The sequence below is a fragment of the Oncorhynchus gorbuscha genome, linkage group LG23 (genome assembly GCF_021184085.1).
Source record: "Oncorhynchus gorbuscha isolate QuinsamMale2020 ecotype Even-year linkage group LG23, OgorEven_v1.0, whole genome shotgun sequence".
In the NCBI taxonomy this organism is placed as follows: Eukaryota; Metazoa; Chordata; class Actinopteri; order Salmoniformes; family Salmonidae; genus Oncorhynchus; species Oncorhynchus gorbuscha.
Window position 1 is genome coordinate 12,773,904 of NC_060195.1, and position 21,301 is coordinate 12,795,204.

The 21,301-nt window shown below is 45.7% G+C and overlaps 1 protein-coding gene across 2 annotated transcripts in view; it reads right to left on the reverse strand.

The window, feature by feature from the left end:
• LOC124011010 (BTB/POZ domain-containing protein KCTD12-like) overlaps nt 1–12,950 on the reverse strand; it is a 41,494-nt gene extending 28,544 nt beyond the window's left edge. For both annotated transcript variants that reach the window (XM_046323915.1, XM_046323916.1), the window contains exon 1: nt 11,316–12,950. In XM_046323915.1, coding sequence (XP_046179871.1) covers nt 11,316–12,159 — 844 coding nt within the window. In that variant the 5' untranslated portion in view covers nt 12,160–12,950. The remainder of the gene's footprint in view (nt 1–11,315) is intronic.
• Nucleotides 12,951–21,301: the final 8,351 nt, after the last annotated feature.

Genomic DNA, 21,301 nt, shown 5'->3' on the forward strand with positions numbered 1-21,301 from the left:
GAGTAGCTATAATATTACCCTGGAAGGGGATAGAGAGTAGCTATAATATTACCCTGGAAGGGGATAGAGAGTAGCTATAATATTACCCTGGAAGGAGAGAGAGAGAGTAGCTATAATATTACCCTGGAAGGGGATAGAGAGTAGCTATAATATTACCCTGGAAGGGGATAGAGAGTAGCTATAATATTACCCTGGAAGGAGAGAGAGAGAGTAGCTATAATATTACCCTGGAAGGGGATAGAGAGTAGCTATAATATTACCCTGGAAGGGGATAGAGAGTAGCTATAATATTACCCTGGAAGGAGAGAGAGAGAGTAGCTATAATATTACCCTGGAAGGGGATAGAGAGTAGCTATAATATTACCCTGGAAGGAGAGAGAGAGTAGCTATAATATTACCCTGGAAGGGGATAGAGAGTAGCTATAATATTACCCTGGAAGGGGATAGAGAGTAGCTATAATATTACCCTGGAAGGAGAGAGAGAGAGTAGCTATAATATTACCCTGGAAGGGGATAGAGAGTAGCTATAATATTACCCTGGAAGGGGATAGAGAGTAGCTATAATATTACCCTGGAAGGAGAGAGAGAGAGTAGCTATAATATTACCCTGGAAGGGGATAGAGAGTAGCTATAATATTACCCTGGAAGGAGAGAGAGTAGCTATAATATTACCCTGGAAGGGGATGGAGAGTAGCTATAATATTACCCTGGAAGGAGAGAGAGAGTAGCTATAATATTACCCTGGAAGGGGATAGAGAGTAGCTATAATATTACCCTGGAAGGAGAGAGAGAGAGTAGCTATAATATTACCCTGGAAGGGGATAGAGAGTAGCTATAATATTACCCTGGAAGGGGATAGAGAGTAGCTATAATATTACCCTGGAAGGAGAGAGAGAGAGTAGCTATAATATTACCCTGGAAGGGGATAGAGAGTAGCTATAATATTACCCTGGAAGGGGATAGAGAGTAGCTATAATATTACCCTGGAAGGAGAGAGAGAGAGTAGCTATAATATTACCCTGGAAGGGGATAGAGAGTAGCTGTAATATTACCCTGGAAGGGGATAGAGAGTAGCTATAATATTACCCTGGAAGGAGAGAGAGAGAGTAGCTATAATATTACCCTGGAAGGGGATAGAGAGTAGCTATAATATTACCCTGGAAGGGGATAGAGAGTAGCTATAATATTACCCTGGAAGGAGAGAGAGAGAGTAGCTATAATATTACCCTGGAAGGGGATAGAGAGTGGCTATAATATTACCCTGGAAGGAGAGAGAGAGAGTAGTTATAATATTACCCTGGAAGGAGAGAGAGAGAGTAGCTATAATATTACCCTGGAAGGGGATAGAGAGTAGCTATAATATTACCCTGGAAGGGGATAGAGAGTGGCTATAATATTACCCTGGAAGGAGAGAGAGAGTACTTATAATATTACAGGCCTCTCTCATCTTTTTAAGTGGGAGAACTTGCACAATTGGTGGCAGACTAAATTATTTTTTGCCCCACTGTATCTATTCCCTCTGTGTGTATACCTATTCCCTCTGTGTGTATACCTTTTCCCTCTGTGTGTATACCTCTTCCCTCTGTGTGTATACCTCTTCCCTCTGTGTGTATACCTATTCCCTCTGTGTATACCTATTCCCTCTGTGTGTATACCTATTCCCTCTGTGTGTATACCTATTCCCTCTGTGTGTATACCTATTCCCTCTGTGTGTATACCTATTCCCTCTGTGTGTATACCTATTCCCTCTGTGTGTATACCTATTCCCTCTGTGTGTATACCTATTCCCTCTGTGTGTATACCTATTCCCTCTGTGTGTATACCTATTTCTGTGTATTCCCTCTTTCCCTCTCTAACTGTGGCTTGGGGAAATGAGGGTCCCACTGCGTGTATGGCACCCTATTCCATATTTAGTACACTACCTTTGACCAGAGCTATATGGGAACGACATAGGGAACAGGGTGTAATTTGTTCCGCAAACACTGAGAGATTGAAGCTGACTGCTGAAGACATGTTGTCCTGAAGATGCACGGGGTCTTATCTCTCTCTGGCTTAGGGACTTTCAAGGCCTAGCTACAGTTAAGGCCTACTGTGTCCCTGGCTCTCTCTACTCCACTCTCCAGTCCACACATAGAGCACCAGTACTAATGTTGCCTGGTGCTAGAGGGCTCTAAATAGCAACACTCCGGAACACTCTATAGCTACATTCCAGTAGATTCCGGAACACTCTATAACACTCCCCCTCTCACATGTTGTGTTCTGAAGGACATGTGAAGACCGAGAAGGTGAGAAATATAATAACAGAAAGAGGAGGTAGATGACACAGTGTTATAAATGCATGTTTAGTGTAACTATCTTACCGTACAAGATTCTGGACAGTATATTTAAAAAGGTAGATAAGAACCATGCATGATACAATGTCTTTATTGTACGATCATGACATGGTATTCTAGTGACTGTTCACACCTGCTCACTATATGGCTCACAACCAAACATGCTAGACTTTTCAAACCAGCTTTAGATCACCATCCAGGATAGCTTCATCGTATCTAAGTGACACTATTACATCAACAGTGTTTTGTTTTTGTTTTTTTCCCCCAGGTAGGCCAGTTGAGAACAAGTTTTAATTTACAACTGTGACCTGGCCAAGATAAAGCAAAGCAGTGCGACAAAAACAACAACACAGAGTTACACAGGAATAAACATACAGTCAATAACATTATAGACAATCTGTATACAGTGTGTGGTAATGGAGTAAGGAGGGAAGGCAATAACTAGGCCAATAGTAGCGAAGTAATTACTGTTGGCCGCTGAGCCTCATCATTAACGACAGAGGTATAGACCATGAACACTACCTTCTGAAAGTCCCTCAATGTGCTTCTGCACCTTGCAGCTAACGGCTTGCTGTGGCATTTTACACTACGATGTGGATGTGCAGTCACTCACTGACGAGACCAAACCCACACTCATACCACCGCCTCATTAACTCCAGACTCAGTTTGGATTGGTGGGAAAAACGTTCCAGGCACTGTGACAACACTATAGAGGATTCCACCGCCGTCATCCAAACATAGACAGATCTAGAAGAGAAAGAGGCAGCACAAAGATTTTAACGTGTGTGTGTGTGTGTGTGTGTGTGTGTGTGTGTGTGTGTGTGTGTGTGTGTGTGTGTGTGTGTGTGTGTGTGTGTGTGTGTGTGTGTGTGTGTGTGTGTGTGTGTGCGAGCGAGCGAGCGCCAGACTGAGAATATTTTGAGAGCTTCCGACATCGAAGCCATTTCAAATATTTATGACTTACTCACTTTATATAAAAGGTTATGATTCATTGACTTGATTCATACTTAATAGACTCACTCACCTCACTTTACATAACAAGGGTTGAGTGGATTCATACTTAATAGACTCACTCACCTCACTTTACATAACAAGGGTTGAGTGGATTCATACTTAATAGACTCACTCACCTCACTTTACATAACAAGGGTTGAGTGGATTCATACTTAATAGACTCACTCACCTCACTTTACATAACAAGGGTTGAGTGGATTCATACTTAGATTTGAATTTTTTTTCTCACAATTATTTCACACATCACACACAAGTCAACACCATCCAACAAGATCTCACAGTCTCGGCAAAATTAGATGTTCAGCCACGTTCTCCTGCTGCTCTGTATCGTTCCATTTCTCCAAACGTCAACTTTCAAAGTTAAAGGTTAAGTTTAGGCACTCATTCCAAATGGTTAAGGGTTTGGGATAGGGTTGAAACCAGAAATACAAACCAGTGTCCACAAACACCCAGCCTTCTGATCCAGACCCAAGCCTACATGATGCTAATAGCGCTGACTTTGCCCCTAGTGGCTGGTTTTGAAGGCATTTCCTGATGTCCTCAGGACATGGATAGTTGTCCAATTTCGTCGCCCACAAATGGTACATCTTGCTGTTTGAGCATCAGAGAGGGCAATGGGAGTAAAATACAGAGACTGTTGACTGTATTCAATAGGAGTAAAATACAGAGACTGTTGACTATTCAATGGGAGAAAAATACAGAGACTGTTGACTATTCAATGGGAGAAAAATACAGAGACTGTTGACTATTCAATGGGAGAAAAATACAGAGACTGTTGACTATTCAATAGGAGTAAAATACAGAGACTGTTGACTGTATTCAATAGGAGTAAAATACAGAGACTGTTGACTGTATTCAATAGGAGTAAAATACAGAGACTGTTGACTGTATTCAATGGGAGTAAAATACAGAGACTGTTGACTGTATTCAATGGGAGAAAAATCAGAGACTTCGTTTTCTCTGTTTCCATGGAAACCAGTGATCCCTGTTTGCAATCTACCTGGCCTGGCTATCACTCAACAACAACTATGTTAATTAATACCTGGTGTCTGACTGATACTAGGTTACTACAGTATATTCAGGTCTAATTAGTAATGCCTGGTGTCTGACTGATACTAGGTTACTACAGTATATTCAGGTCTAATTAGTAATGTCTGGTGTCTGACTGATACTAGGTTACTACAGTATATTCAGGTCTAATTAGTAATGCCTGGTGTCTGACTGATACTAGGTTACTACAGTATATTCAGGTCTAATTAGTAATGCCTGGTGTCTGACTGATACTAGGTTACTACAGTATATTCAGGTCTAATTAGTAATGCCTGGTGTCTGACTGATACTAGGTTACTACAGTATATTCAGGTCTAATTAGTAATGCCTGGTGTCTGACTGATACTAGGTTACTACAGTATATTCAGGTCTAATTAGTAATGTCTGGTGTCTGACTGATACTAGGTTACTACAGTATATTCAGGTCTAATTAGTAATGCCTGGTGTCTGACTGATACTAGGTTACTACAGTATATTGAGGTCTAATTAGTAATGCCTGGTGTCTGACTGATACTAGGTTACTACAGTATATTCAGGTCTAATTAGTAATGCCTGGTGTCTGACTGATACTAGGTTACTACAGTATATTGAGGTCTAATTAGTAATGCCTGGTGTCTGACTGATACTAGGTTACTACAGTATATTCAGGTCTAATTAGTAATGTCTGGTGTCTGACTGATACTAGGTTACTACGGTATATTCAGGTCTAATTAGTAATGTCTGGTGTCTGACTGATACTAGGTTACTACAGTATATTCAGGTCTAATTAGTAATGTCTGGTGTCTGACTGATACTAGGTTACTACAGTATATTCAGGTCTAATTAGTAATGCCTGGTGTCTGACTGATACTAGGTTACTACAGTATATTCAGGTCTAATTAGTAATGTCTGGTGTCTGACTGATACTAGGTTACTACGGTATATTCAGGTCTAATTAAGAAAGAGAGAGAGACAGAAAGAGGTGGAAAGTCTTGGAAGTATACAGTTACATTTATAGGCCTGTGGTCCCTTCGGTAAAAACATGAACATTTGAAAGGATTTACTTGTGAAATATTTTATATTTTTTTAACACTTCAGTTACAACAATAATAATAATAATATCAATGGGAGCGTACACGACTTTACTGAAATGTCACCCTAGTTAGTTACTAAAACAATTCATAAAAGGATGTGTAATAGAAGATAAATAACACATTAGAATTGACAGAGTACATTTTCCTTTTGTCTGCTGTATAACAAGAGGAATATGCTGACACACACCCAAAAACTGTTTTGTAGAGGTTCTGATTAACGGAGAGTAAGCTATGAAAAGAAAGTCACACACTAATTATGTTCCCAAACATTGAGTAGGTACAGCAACCGTAGGTATACAGTACACCCTGTATGACAAACATGTCCCCCCCCCCATTGCTGTTTGGTCTACGTTTGACTTGTGCCATCGACACTGAAGCTGACATTGACGACGCATTGTGCCATCACACTCGAAGAACGTGCCATCACACTCGAAGAACGTGCCATCACACTCGAAGAACGTGCCATCACACTCGAAGACCGTGCCATCACACTCGAAGACCGTGCCATCACACTCGAAGAACGTGCCATCACACTCGAAGACCGTGCCATCACACTCGAAGAACGTGCCATCACACTCGAAGAACGTGCCATCACACTCGAAGAACGTGCCATCACACTCGAAGAACGTGCCATCACACTCGAAGAACGCGCCATCACACTCGAAGAACGCGCCATCACACTCTAAGAACGCGCCATCACACTCTAAGAACGCGCCATCACACTCTAAGAACGCGCCATCACACTCTAAGAACGCGCCATCACACTCTAAGAACGCGCCATCACACTCTAAGAACGCGCCATCACACTCTAAGAACGCGCCATCACACTCTAAGAACGCGCCATCACACTCTAAGAACGCGCCATCACACTCTAAGAACGCGCCATCACACTCTAAGAACGCGCCATCATACTCTAAGAACGCGCCATCATACTCTAAGAATGCGCCATCACACTCTAAGAATGCGCCATCACACTCTAAGAATGTGCCATCACACTCTAAGAATGTGCCACCACACTCTAAGAATGTGCCATCACACTCTAAGAATGTGCCATCACACTCTAAGAATGTGCCATCACACTCTAAGAATGTGCCATCACACTCTAAGAATGTGCCATCACACTCTAAGAATGTGCCATCACACTCTAAGAATGTGCCATCACACTCTAAGAATGTGCCATCACACTCTAAGAATGTGCCATCACACTCTAAGAATGTGCCATCACACTCTAAGAATGTGCCATCACACTCTAAGAATGTGCCATCACACTCTAAGAATGTGCCATCACACTCTAAGAATGTGCCATCACACTCTAAGAATGTGCCATCACACTCTAAGAATGTGCCATCACACTCTAAGAATGTGCCATCACACTCTAAGAATGTGCCATCACACTCTAAGAATGTGCCATCACACTCTAAGAATGTGCCATCACACTCTAAGAATGTGCCATCACACTCTAGCGATATCCGATAAAAGATTGATCATCCGTCAGGTATTCAGAATGTCTTCTTCACACCTTCACTCACATTAAAATCACTCCGTCTACCGAACCGCCAAGGCAGTTTCTTTAACAAGAGTTTCTCTTTGTCAGGGAGAATATTCTGTACTTTACAAGTCATATAGTTTACAAGTCATATTACTAGTTTATCCATTGATTATTACTGGTACAAGTTTAGCCTTTTCAGATAATTAGTGTTTCTTGGTATTGGAGATGATTCTCAAGCTTTATTTGACCTACTGAGGTACTGTTGGTTGAAGTTGTGAGGTTGTTGTTGACATGCAGACTTGCCCTGAGGGTATACCTGAATATTACCCCATACCACTTATCCATTCACACACTTCAGTTACTGTGGTTATAGTTGCTGTAGGTACAATTACTGTTCAGTCCTACTACAGTCAATTCCTAAAATACAACTGGTGTGACTGTACTGACGACGTGCACTAACCAGTGATTTTGCACTTATAAGAGGTGCACTTATCAGGAATCAATTGTACTACAACATTCCCTCAAAAATATGCACAATATCCATGTCCTATACTGTTGTTTAGCTGCTAGAGTTTTGGGAGAATGTCGTTTTTTGGCTGGTAATGGCGTAAACCTCTCTCCTTCTCATGGGTGTACACATTACAGTCAATGAAAGATACCAAATATCAAAGAGCTTAAAAGTGGAATAGTGAACTGAATAGAAGAGTTTGGGATAGATAAAAAACACACTCCAATGAGAAAAGGGATTGTCCTTCATTAATGTAAACCAGTTTCAGAAGAGGGCTAAGAGCCAAAACGCTGTGGGCTTTCAATAACAATCGTATCCCTGTAAGAATGATACCGTTTGAAGAAAGTAAAAAACAGAGAGTCGGTATAAAAACCAGGATGAGAGGGGGAGGAAGAGTACGAGGATGGGTAGGAGAGGTTCTGTGGACATTGTGATGTAACACTTCACATCTCCTCTGGTCTTCCAGGCATGGGCCATGGGCGATTAGAATTCTCAACACTCCATCGAACAATCAAATAACACACTTCAACCACCCTATTCCCCATGTAGTGCACTACTTTTGACCAGGGCCTGCATAGGGCTTTGATCAAAAGTAGTGCACTACATAGAGGATAGGGTGCCATTTCCGACAAACCCTCACCCTGTACTAAAACCACTCTGTACTAAAACCACTTATTTCTCTTTCTTGCAGTCAAACACACAACTTGATCTTTTCCCCTTGTTTGTTAGCTTTGACTCTCGGACAAGACCCAGCGTTGTTTTTCTACCATTAAGGATCCCCTCTAAATGCAAATACCTGGATTGTCCTAAAGAAGATATCCATGAACAGCTCGAGAGGATATTCATGGTCCATATAGATCTTCTTTTACCTTATAAGGAGTTATTTTTTGTGAGACAAGGTGGCATCATGTAAGCTGGTTGTCTTCACAAGCAGAGACTTAACAAAAGGTGAGGCGTTATCTTTACAAGAAAAAGATAATCATTTTTTTATTTTACCTTTATTTAACCAGGCAAGTCAGTTAAGAACAAGTTCTTATTTTTCAATGATGGCCTAGGAACAGTGGGTTAACTGCCTGTTCAGGGGCAGAACGACAGATATTCACTGTGTCAGCTCGGGGGTTTGAACTTGCAACCTTCCAGTTACTAGTCCAACGCTCTAACCACCAGGCAACCTGCCGCCTCGACACTCTAACCACTAGGCAACCTGCCGCCTCGACACTCTCACCACCAGGCAACCTGCCGCCTCGACACTCTCACCACTAGGCAACCTGCCGCCTCGACACTCTAACCACTAGGCAACCTGCCGCCTCGACACTCTCACCACCAGGCAACCTGCCGCCTCGACACTCTAACCACTAGGCAACCTGCCGCCTCGACACTCTAACCACTAGGCAACCTGCCGCCTCGACACTCTCACCACCAGGCAACCTGCCGCCTCGACACTCTAACCACTAGGCAACCTGCCGCCTCGACACTCTCACCACCAGGCAACCTGCCGCCTCGACACTCTCACCACTAGGCAACCTGCCGCCTCGACACTCTAACCACTAGGCAACCTGCCGCCTCGACACTCTCACCACTAGGCAACCTGCCGCCTCGACACTCTCACCACTAGGCAACCTGCCGCCTCGACACTCTAACCACTAGGCAACCTGCCGCCTCGACACTCTCACCACTAGGCAACCTGCCGCCTCGACACTCTCACCACTAGGCAACCTGCCGCCTCGACACTCTCACCACTAGGCAACCTGCCGCCTCGACACTCTCACCACTAGGCAACCTGCCGCCTCGACACTCTCACCACTAGGCAACCTGCCGCCTCGACACTCTCACCACTAGGCAACCTGCCGCCTCGACACTCTCACCACTAGGCAACCTGCCGCCTCGACACTCTCACCACTAGGCAACCTGCCGCCTCGACACTCTCACCACTAGGCAACCTGCCGCCTCGACACTCTCACCACTAGGCAACCTGCCGCCTCGACACTCTCACCACTAGGCAACCTGCCGCCTCGACACTCTCACCACTAGGCAACCTGCCGCCTCGACACTCTCACCACTAGGCAACCTGCCGCCTCTACACTCTCACCACTAGGCTACCTGCCGCCTCTACACTCTCACCACTAGGCTACCTGCCGCCTCTACACTCTCACCACTAGGCTACCTGCCGCCTCTACACTCTCACCACTAGGCAACCTGCCGCCTCTACACTCTCACCACTAGGCAACCTGCCGCCTCTACACTCTCACCACTAGGCAACCTGCCGCCTCTACTCTCTCACCACTAGGCAACCTGCCGCCTCTACACTCTCACCACTAGGCAACCTGCCGCCTCTACACTCTCACCACTAGGCAACCTGCCGCCTCTACACTCTCACCACTAGGCAACCTGCCGCCTCTACACTCTCACCACTAGGCAACCTGCCGCCTCTACACTCTCACCACTAGGCAACCTGCCGCCTCTACACTCTCACCACTAGGCAACCTGCCGCCTCTACACTCTCACCACTAGGCAACCTGCCGCCTCTACACTCTCACCACTAGGCAACCTGCCGCCTCTACACTCTCACCACTAGGCAACCTGCCGCCTCTACACTCTCACCACTAGGCAACCTGCCGCCCCATTTGAATGGTAAACGTGAACGGCCCCTTTCCCAACAGTTTGGTCTCAGACATATAAGGAAAATAAGAAGAGGGGAAGAAGGAAATGAAAGAGTTTTCGTTTTGTGTGACACTTTGCTCTTGTTTGTGCCCGGCTGGCCACTCTCTCTCTCATTCCTCTAGGCTGCTTAGATGTCACATTATTTGGCCATTTTAGTTCAGAGGAGTAAGAGGGTCTGTTGGAGAGATTCAGAACAAAATAGTACTTCAATCTAGGCCCTTTTTCGATTGGCCCCTCCAGCCTGCTAAAGGTACAGACCAGGCAGGACCTGAACTGGACTAAACAAGCTCTTTTACACACAGCATTGTGCTTCACCAAGGCAGATACTATATACAAGAGGAAGGACAGTACATGGAGGGTGGGGAGGGGGAAGCAGTCTCTGTAGGATGGTTAGGGGGGCTGTGGTTGGGTCTCTGAGGCTTGGTGCTGGTGCAATGGTTGGGTTATAGCTGGATCAGGAGAGGGGACCGCAGAGGTGGTAAGGATTACAGCTGATGGGTGAGAGAGAAATATGGAGAGAGGGGGCGGCTGGTTGGAGGCAGGGGGGCCTGACGCAGGGGGCCAGGGCCCATGGAGATTGGGGCCAGGGGTGCTTTAAGCAGGAATCCAGGGCTGGAGGCTAGGGAGCACTAAGGGGGCCAAAGAGCCAGGGGGCAGGGGCTGGAGGCTGAGGTCCAGGAGGCAAGGGAATAATTGATGGATCTAGGGCGTGGATACACCGAGACGAGGGGATCCAGAACTGGATCCAGGGAGACGAGGGGATCCAGGTAGACGAGGGGATCCAGGGAGACGAGGGGGCCAAGGGCTGGATACAGGGAGACGATGGGATCCAGGGCTAGATACAGGGAGACGAGGGGATCCAGGGCTAGATACAGGGAGACGAGGGGATCCAGGGCTAGATACAGGGAGACGAGGGGATCCAGGGCTGGATACAGGGAGGTGAGGGGATCCAGGGCTGGATACAGGGAGACGAGGGGGCCAAGGGCTGGATACAGGGAGGTGAGGGGATCCAGGGAGACAAGGGGGCCAAGGGCTGGATACAGGGAGACGAGGGGATCCAGGGAGACGAGGGGATCCAGGACTGGATACAGGGAGACGAGGGGATCCAGGAGACGAGGGTAGAGGAGGCTGGATGCTGGGGACCACTAGGGGGACCGGGGACTAGGGCTGATGATGACCTCACTCACGGTAAAACACGTATTCAGTGTAGCTGGTCCAGATCTTGTCGTCCGTCTGCTCGTGAGCGAAGGCGCAGGTCCCCGTGGAGTTACAGGCCACCATGTGAAACCCGGCGTCTGCCAGCTTGTCAAAGGCCTGCTCCAGGAAGGTGAATTTGAGGTAGTAGCGTGACGTGTAGCGCTCTGGGGGTCGGTCCGGGTCACGGCTCTCGTTCAGCGTCTCCCCAAACACCTCTTTAGCCAGCGACGTCTTGCCACAGACCATAATGCGAGCAACACGTCTGAACTTGGCGTCGGTCTGGCTGTCGCGCCCCAATGTATAGGAGCCGCGATAACCGATGGTGATGAATCCCGAGCGTTTACCGTCTCCACTGGGGACCAGACTGGCGCAGGCGGCAGTGCCCAGCGAGGCCAGGTTGCGCCCGGTGTCGATGCCCGGCGAAGAGTCCTCCGGGTCGCTCTGACACCCCTCGTCACCCAGCGAGTTCTGCTTGCTGAGTTTGGGCGCCAGGATCTTTATGAGCTCAGGTAGGTTGAAGAACTCAGCCTCCCGCTGCAGGCGTCCCCGCTCTGGGAAGTGGTCAGGGAGCACCAGCTGCTGATCTCTCATGTAGTCCAGAATATACCGGAACAGGAAACCATCCCGGTCCACGAAGAAACGGCCCTTGGTGTCCCTCGCCAGACCTTTGGTGGATTTCCTGCTAAACATCTCCCACAGGAGGGAGTCTGGTACGCTGACGAGGGTTGAGTAGCGGGTGATGTACACCTGGCCGCCCACGTTCAGCTCTACTATCTCAGGGAAGATGACTGCTTCCCCTAAAGGAATGCTGGGGGTGTTATCGGGCAGAGCCATGGCTATGGTCGTTCTGTTACAGAGAACTCTGCAATCCTCCTCCTACTGTCACCTTGCTGGTGAGGTGGGGAGATTTGTTTCCAAGTTATAGCCTACAACTGTACACAGCAGCTCAGAATAGGTTACTTGCGTTCATATGAAATACATTTGAATTTTAAAAAATGAGTTTGTTGTCAAAATGTATTTCTGAAACCCTAAAGGTGATCAGCTGATAGAAAAGGCTTAACTACAGCAGCGCACTATTCCTAAAAGAGAAAAGCAATCACCTAAACTGCAGTTATTTCATCTCAGTCCGTTAATAGCCAAACTTGACAACACGAAGGCATCTATTCTAACTACAGGTAGCTAGAACACCTTGTGTCCATGTCCTTTACGCGTAAACCAATGGAATATCCTGAATATTGCACCCGAGGATTAAAACAAAATAGCCTACCAAAATCCGTTCACGCTTGCATTTCTCAACGATTCTTGTCTATATATGGAGAACAGTCCGGAATGGATAATAGCTCACAGCAGTCCTTGATCGTTTCCTCTTATTTCGTCCGATTGTCTTGACGCAAGAATAAAAAAGGTGGAACTTCAGTGCAATCCATAATTGGAGGTGTCGGTTGGAGTACGGATCAGGAATAGCCAATAAAAGAAGAATTCCCAGACGAAATGCGAGCTAGAGACGTGAACAAAAACAACTCTAGTCGTGCCATCGCCGAGGGGACGACGCTATCTGTCTTTCATTCGGTAGGTTTTCTCCCCCCGTAGTAATAGCCACTCTCTTATGCCATCTCGGAGAGCTCTGCTGCTGCAAAAAAAGTACCGTAAATAATCAGCCCCGTTAAACCCCACCTACCTGCCGGTGACGCGCTCTAGCTTTGCGCCGGCCCGGGTCAGCGTTTATATTATGCAAAACTAACAGTGTCACTTACAGCTATAAACACAAAGGCAGATCGTTGATTGTTTAGATGATTCATCATTTGGTGTCATGTCATTTCTGTCATGAGCCATATAGCAAAGCAATTGAGATGTCAATTTGATTTGCAATGTCATTTTAAATTAATTGTCCTTTTTGAACATCAACTGTGAATAGTATAGTCAACAGGGGTGTAAATGACCAACTAGGGGTCCTTAGAATTGTCATTAACGGTCGTTATAATAAAACTCAGATCCCTATAATAAAACAGGACAGCAGCGACACCTATCGGATATAACTACAACTACAACAATGGCAATTACCCCAGACTAAATACAAAACATTGAGCACTTCGTAAAAACGTTAGATATAATTTGAATTCCAAATAAATAAACATCTAAATTGCATTGTAATTAAGATCACTTTATTGGTCGATTGCACACAAGGTCCAACCAAAATTGGACTTCCGCTATTAACCCAACCCCTCTGAAAGACACACACACATATACCGTTTTTTGGATGAGAGGTGCGGGGGCTGCCAGACTGGGTGCCCAGGGAGCTGTTGTAGTGGGGGGTTGCCTTGTCCAAGGGCACAAAAGCAAGCAATGGTATCTAGGATTTGATACCAGCAACCCTTTGGTAGCCTGCTCACTTCCTGACAGAATTTTCCTGTCTGACCCGGGATTAGAACAGGTAACCCTCCTGCTGCTGGCTCTCTTACCACTAGGCTACATGCCCTCACCTCTCTTACCACTAGGCTACATGCCCTCACCTCTCTTACCACTGGGCTACATGCCCTCACCTCTCTTACCACTAGGCTACATGCCCTCACCTCTCTTACCACTAGGCTACATGCCCTCACCTCTCTTACCACTAGGCTACATGCCCTCACCTCTCTTACCACTAGGCTACATGCCCTCACCTCTCTTACCACTGGGCTACATGCCCTCACCTCTCTTACCACTAGGCTACATGCCCTCACCTCTCTTACCACTAGGCTACATGCCCTCACCTCTCTTACCACTGGGCTACATGCCCTCACCTCTCTTACCACTAGGCTACATGCCCTCACCTCTCTTACCACTGGGCTACATGCCCTCACCTCTCTTACCACTAGGCTACATGCCCTCACCTCTCTTACCACTAGGCTACATGCCCTCACCTCTCTTACCACTAGGCTACATGCCCTCACCTCTCTTACCACTAGGCTACATGCCCTCACCTCTCTTACCACTAGGTTATCTGCCCTCACCTCTCTTACCACTGGGCTACATGCCCTCACCTCTCCAACCACTAGGCTACATGCCCTCACCTCTCTTACCACTAGGCTACATACCCTCACCTCTCTTACTCACCTCTCCAACCACTAGGCTACATGCCCTCACCTCTCTTACTCACCTCTCCAACCACTAGGCTACATGCCCTCACCTCTCTTACTCACCTCTCCAACCACTAGGCTACATGCCCTCTACTCTCTTAGTCACCTCTCCTACCACTAGGTTACCTGCCTACCTGGCAGCTAGCCTAGCGGTTAGAACAAGATTTGAGCCACATCCACGTGTCTTGTTGTTTTATAAGATATTTGATTTGCAATTGTACTTTAGAATAAACTGCTGGTCAATAAGATGTTGTCTGGTTGCTGATCACGGCACCTTAGTAGAACAGGGAGTATTCCAATAACTACTACAGGAGTCCCTCCTGACACACCAGTGTTCCAGCTCCTATAGGAGTCCCTCCTGCCACACCAGTGTTCCAGCTCCTATAGGAGTCCCTCCTGCCACACCAGTGTACCAGCTCTTATAGGAGTCCCTCCTGCCACACCAGTATTCCAGCTCCTATAGGAGTCCCTCCTGCCACACCAGTGTTCCAGCTCCTACAGGAGTCCCTCCTGCCACACCAGTGTTCCAGCTCCTACAGGAGTCCCTCCTGCCACACCAGTGTTCCAGCTCCTATAGGAGTCCCTCCTGCCACACCAGTGTTCCAGCTCCTACAGGAGTCCCTCCTGCCACACCAGTGTTCCAGCTCCTATAGGAGTCCCTCCTGGCACACCAGTGTTCCAGCTCCTATAGGAGTCCCTCCTGCCACACCAGTGTTCCAGCTCCTATAGGAGTCCCTCCTGCCACACCAGTGTTCCAGCTCCTATAGGAGTCCCTCCTGCCACACCAGTGTTCCAGCTCCTATAGGAGTCCCTCCTGCCACACCAGTGTTCCAGCTCCTACAGGAGTCCCTCCTACCACACCAGTGTTCCAGCTCCTATAGGAGTCCCTCCTGCCACACCAGTGTTCCAGCTCCTATAGGAGTCCCTCCTGCCACACCAGTGTTCCTGCTCCTACAGGAGTCCCTCCTGCCACACCAGTATTCCAGCTCCTATAGGAGTCCCTCCTGCCACACCAGTGTTCCAGCTCCTACAGGAGTCCCTCCTGCCACACCAGTGTTCCAGCTCCTACAGGAGTCCCTCCTGCCACACCAGTGTTCCAGCTCCTACATGAGTCCCTCCTGCCACACCAGTGTTCCAGCTCCTATAGGAGTCCCTCCTGCCACACCAGTGTTCCAGCTCCTATAGGAGTCCATCCTGGCACACCAGTGTTCCAGCTCCTACAGGAGTCCCTCCTGCCACACCAGTGTTCCAGCTCCTACAGGAGTCCCTCCTGCCACACCAGTGTTCCAGGGAGGAGAAAATGTGTCAGGAGGGTAGAGGAAGTGGACAGTTGAATCCTCTCTCTCACACATGCACACACACACACCCACCCAGTTCGTCTGAATCATTAGTTCTTTCTCTCACCAATCAGTTCCCTGATTTCCCGGAGGACCTCTCTCATTGGATCCAATACGGACCCTGCCCCTCAACACCTAGATCTACCCATTGTTAAAATGAAACGGTGTATCTGTACAGTGCATTCAGAAAGTATTCAGACCCCTTGACTTTATCCACATTTTGTGACGTTACAGCCCTATTCTAAAAAGGATTAAATAGTTTTCTTCCCCCTCAACAATCTACACACACATTTTTTGTTGTTGAAATTTTGGTAAATGTATTAAAACTTAAACATAAATATCACATTTACAGAAGTATTCAGACCCTTTACTCAGTACTTTGTTGAAGCACCTTTAACAGCAATTACAGCCCTGAGTTTTCTTGGGTTTGACTCGAAAAGCTTGGCACACCTGTATTTTGGGAGTTTTCAGGTCTCTCCAGAGATGTTTGATTGGGTTCAAGTCTGGGCTCTGGCTGGGCCACTCAAGGACATTCAGAAACTTCTCCCCAAGCCACTCCTGTGTTGTCTTGGCTGTGTGCTTAGGGTCGTTGTCCTGTTGGAAGGTGAACCTTCGCCCCAGTCTGAGGTCCTGAGCGCTCTGGAGCAGGTTTTCATCAAGGATCTCTCGATCCGTTCATCTTTTCCTCGATCCCGACTAGTCTCCCTGTCCCTGCCGCTGAAAAACATCTCCACAGCATGATGATGCCACCAACATACTTCACCGTAGGGATGGTGCCAAGTTTCCTCCAGAAGTGACGGTTGACTACTGCAGAAAGAGAGAAAGGAGGTATTATTATTATTATTTACTGCAGTAAGAGAGGAGTCCTGTCTATTGACTACTGCAGTAAGAGAGAGAGGAGTCATTTCTATTGACTACTGCAGTAAGAGAGTGGAGTCCTGTCTATTGACTACTGCGGAAAGAGGAGTCATGTCTATTGACTACTGCAGTAAGAGGAGTCCTGTCTATTAACTACTGCAGTAAGAGTGATGTCCTGTCTATTGACTACTGCAGTAAGAGAGAGTGGAGTCCTGTGTATTGACTACTGCAGTAAGAGAGAGAGGAGTCCTGTCTATTGACTACTGCAGTAAGAGAGAGAGGAGTCATGTCTATTGACTACTGCAGTAAGAGAGAGAGGAGTCATGTCTATTGACTACTGCAGTAAGAGAGGAGTCATGTCTATTGACTACTGCAGTAAGAGAGGAGTCATGTCTATTGACTACTGCAGTAAGAGGGAGTCCTGTCTATTGACTACTGCAGTAAGAGAGGAGTCCTGTCTATTGACTACTGCAGTAAGAGAGAGAGAGGAGTCCTGTCTATTGACTACTGCAGTAAGAGAGGAGTCATGTCTATTGACTACTGCAGTAAGAGAGGAGTCATGTCTATTGACTACTGCAGTATGAGAGGAGTCATGTCTATTGACTACTGCAGTATGAGAGGAGTCATGTCTATTGACTACTGCAGTAAGAGTCATGTCTATTGACTACTGCAGTAAGAGTCATGTCTATTGACTACTGCAGTATGAGAGGAGTCCTGTCTATTGACTACTGCAGTATGAGAGGAGTCCTGTCTATTGACTACTGCAGTAAGAGAGGAGTCATGTCTATTGACTACTGCAGTATGAGAGGAGTCATGTCTATTGACTACTGCAGTAAGAGTCATGTCTATTGACTACTGCAGTAAGAGTCATGTCTATTGACTACTGCAGTATGAGAGGAGTCCTGTCTATTGACTACTGCAGTAAGAGAGGAGTCATGTCTATTGACTACTGCAGTATGAGAGGAGTCATGTCTATTGACTACTGCAGTAAGAGAGAGAGGAGTCCTGTCTATTGACTACTGCAGTAAGAGTCATGTCTATTGACTACTGCAGTAAGAGAGAGAGGAGTCATGTCTATTGACTACTGCAGTAAGAGAGAGGAGTCCTGTCTATTGACTACTGCAGTAAGAGTCATTTAAGGCCTTTTCTCATTGATCTCACTGTTCTCAGCAGTTTTTCCAGATATTTAGTAAGTGATGTGACATATTCAGTGCATCATCCATGGGAATATGATGCATTCCTCTTCCACTCCCCGTGCCCATAGCAACCATGTGAACCCACCTGTTTCATTCCATGTCCCTCCTGTGAGATGCATCGTCCATCAGCAGTGTCTCCAGAGAGAAGTTACAAAAAGCAGGGGAAGAGCTCTATTTTTGATTCAGTATGTTGATTCAGTCTACTGCTGAGTCTACATTATGTTGATGTTGATTTATGTTGATTTTTTGATCACCTGTAGTGTCCAGCCTCTCCCTCTGGGTTCAACTACAGGACTAATCACCCGTAGTGTCCAGCCTCTCCCTCTGGGTTCAACTACAGGACTAATCACCCGTAGTGTCCAGCCTCTCCCTCTGGGTTCAACTACAGGACTAATCACCCATAGCGTCCACCCTCTATAGGGAATAGGGTTCCATTTGGGATTCAGTTATCCCCCCCCCCCAAAAAAAAGGCAGCAGAAACTAAAAAGATAACTGTTTATTTCAGTTCCTCCTCAACAGTAGTTTCTGAACAATCAAACAAGAAAATGCATACATTTTTAACCACAATTAAACTCCATGGACAGCATATTATGTGCATACTGTATGAATTCAATGCCAATCTCTCAACCATTGTATTCAAGGTCATTGTATTCAAGGTGAGTGTCGCCCAGTCACTGTGGGGTTGCTGGATACCAGTGAGCAGAACTCTTACCAGAAAGACCAACCATTTACCTATATGAGCTATCAATACAAAACAGTTCATCTGTCTCTCTATTGACAATACATTTAATATGAATACCGGCCGCTACCATCCCAACTATACAAGGTCCTGATATACCCCAAACTCTGTCTCCACCTCTCATATTGTCTGTTATATTCAGGGAATATAAATTATACACCCTTTGCATACATGTAAAAATTAACAAAATGATAAAGTGCTTTCTACCGACTCAAACAGACACACAATCTCTTAGAGAATGGTACTTTACACAACGGCGTACGTTTGAGACTTCAAATCACTTGACTTTTCAGATCTCTGTTTTTAGCAGAGCTCAGTGCATGAGGAGAAACAGAACACATAAGACATGACCACATCTGTGTTCTGACACGTACACATCATATACACATCTTACAGTGGCATTCACAACAAGGTCAAAACAAACTAACTGCAGTGACAACTGCTGGAGTTTTTACCAAAACGCACAGAACGGAACCATCTGTCCACATGACATTAAAACATTCAAGTTTAATTAATAATAGTCGGCACTGTTAAGAAACAAAACAAAAGTAGTTTGTTAAAAAAAAAAAAAAAAATAGAGTTGGTTTCGTAGCTCATAGGTTAAGGTGCTTGTGTAAACATTGTCCCCCTCTGACGTCACAGGGGAACCAGCCAAACGGGCCACTCATGTTACTCAGATTCATAATAAACTACATGATTGTGATTCAGATTGCCTTTAAAAACAACAGGATTATGGTAAAAAGCAGGTTATTGGGAGGATACTTAAACCTGGGTTCAAAAACTACTTGAAATACATACTTTAGTTGGGCTTACCTGGCACAATGGAACCAACAGATTAGCAAAAGTCCAAACCCCTTGTAGGCAGGATAAAGCAAACGCTAAAACGTATAAGAAATCATTGATAAACGATTTGAACCCAGGTTTGGAGATACTAGTCGGTAGAGTGGAGAGAAGAGCGATGCAGCTCTCCTGTATGTACTAGTTTGATACAGACTGGTGTGAGAGAAACAGAGAGAGAAACAGAAACAGAGAGAGAGAGAAACAGAGAGAGAGAAACAGAAACACAGAGAGAGAGAGAGAAACAGAGAGAGAGAGAGAAACAGAGAGAGAAAACAGAGAGAGAAACAGAAACAGAGAGAGCAACAGAGAGAGAGAAACAGAGAGAGAGAAACAGAGAGAGAAACAGAGAGAGAGAAACAGAAACACAGAGAGAGAGAGAGAGAAAGAGAGAAACAGAGAGAGAGAGAGAAACAGAGAGAGAAAACAGAGAGAGAGAAACAGAAACACAGAGAGAGAAACACAGAGAGAGAAACAGAGAGAGAGAAACAGAAACACAGAGAAAGAAACAGAGAGAGAGAAACAGAGAGAGAAACAGAAACAGAGAGAGAAACAGAGAGAGAGAAACAGAAACACAGAGAGAGAGAGAGAGAAACAGAGAGAGAGAGAGAAACAGAGAGAGAGAAACAGAGAGAGAAACAGAGAGAGAAACAGAGAGAGAGAAACAGAGAGAGAAACAGAAACAGAGAGACTGAGAGAAACAGAGAGAGAGAAACAGAAACAGAGAGAGAAACAGAAACAGAGAGAGAGAAACAGAGAGAGAAACAGAGAGAGAGAAACAGAGAGAGAGAGAGAAACTGAAACAGAGAGAGAGAAAAACAGAGAGAGAGAAACAGAAACAGAGAGAGAGAGAGAAACAGAGAGAGAGAAACAGAAACAGAGAGAGAGATAAACAGAGAGAGAGAAACAAACAGAGAGAGAGAGAAACAGAGAGAGAGAAAACAGAGAGAGAGAAACAGAAACAGAGAGAGAAACTGAAACAGAGAGAGAAACAGAGAGAGACAGAGAGAGAGAAACAGAGAGAGAAACAGAGAGAGAAAAAGAGAGAAACACAGAGAGAGAGAAACAGAAACAGAGAGAGAAACAGAGAGAGAAACAGAAACAGAGAGAGAGAAACAGAGAGAGAAACTGAAACAGAGAGAGAAAACAGAAACAGAGAGAGAGAGAAACAGAAACAGAGAGAGAAACAGAGAGAGAGAAACAGAAACAGAGAGAGAGAAACAGAGAGAGAGAGAAACTGAAACAGAGAGAGAGAGAAACAGAGAGAGAAAAACAGAGAGAAACAGAAACAGAGAGAGAAACTGAAACAGAGAGAGAAACAGAGAGAGACAGAGAGAGACAGAGAGAGAAACAGAGAGAGAAACACAGAGAGAGAAACAGAGAGAGAAACACAGAGAGAGAGAAACAGAGAGAGAAACAGAAACAGAGAGAGAAACAGAGAGAGAAACAGAAACAGAGAGAAACAGAGAGAGAAACAGAAACAGAGAAATAGAGAGAAACAGAGAGAGAGAAACAGAACAGAGAGAAACAGAAACAGAGAGAGAGAAACAGAAACAGAGAGAGAAACAGAAACAGAGAGAGAAACAGAAACAGAGAGAGAGAGAGAAACAGAAACAGAGAGAGAGAAACAGAAACAGAGAGAGAGAAACAGAGAGAGAGAGAGAAACAGAGAGAGAGAAACAGAAACAGAGAGAGAGAAACAGAACAGAGAGAAACAGAAACAGAGAGAGAAACAGAAACAGAACAGAGAGAAACAGAAACAGAGAGAGAGAAACAGAACAGAGAGAAACAGAAACAGAGAGAGAAACAGAAACAGAGAGAGAAACAGAAACAGAGAGAGAGAGAGACAGAGAGAAACAGAGAGAGAGAAACAGAAACAGAGAGAGAGAGAAA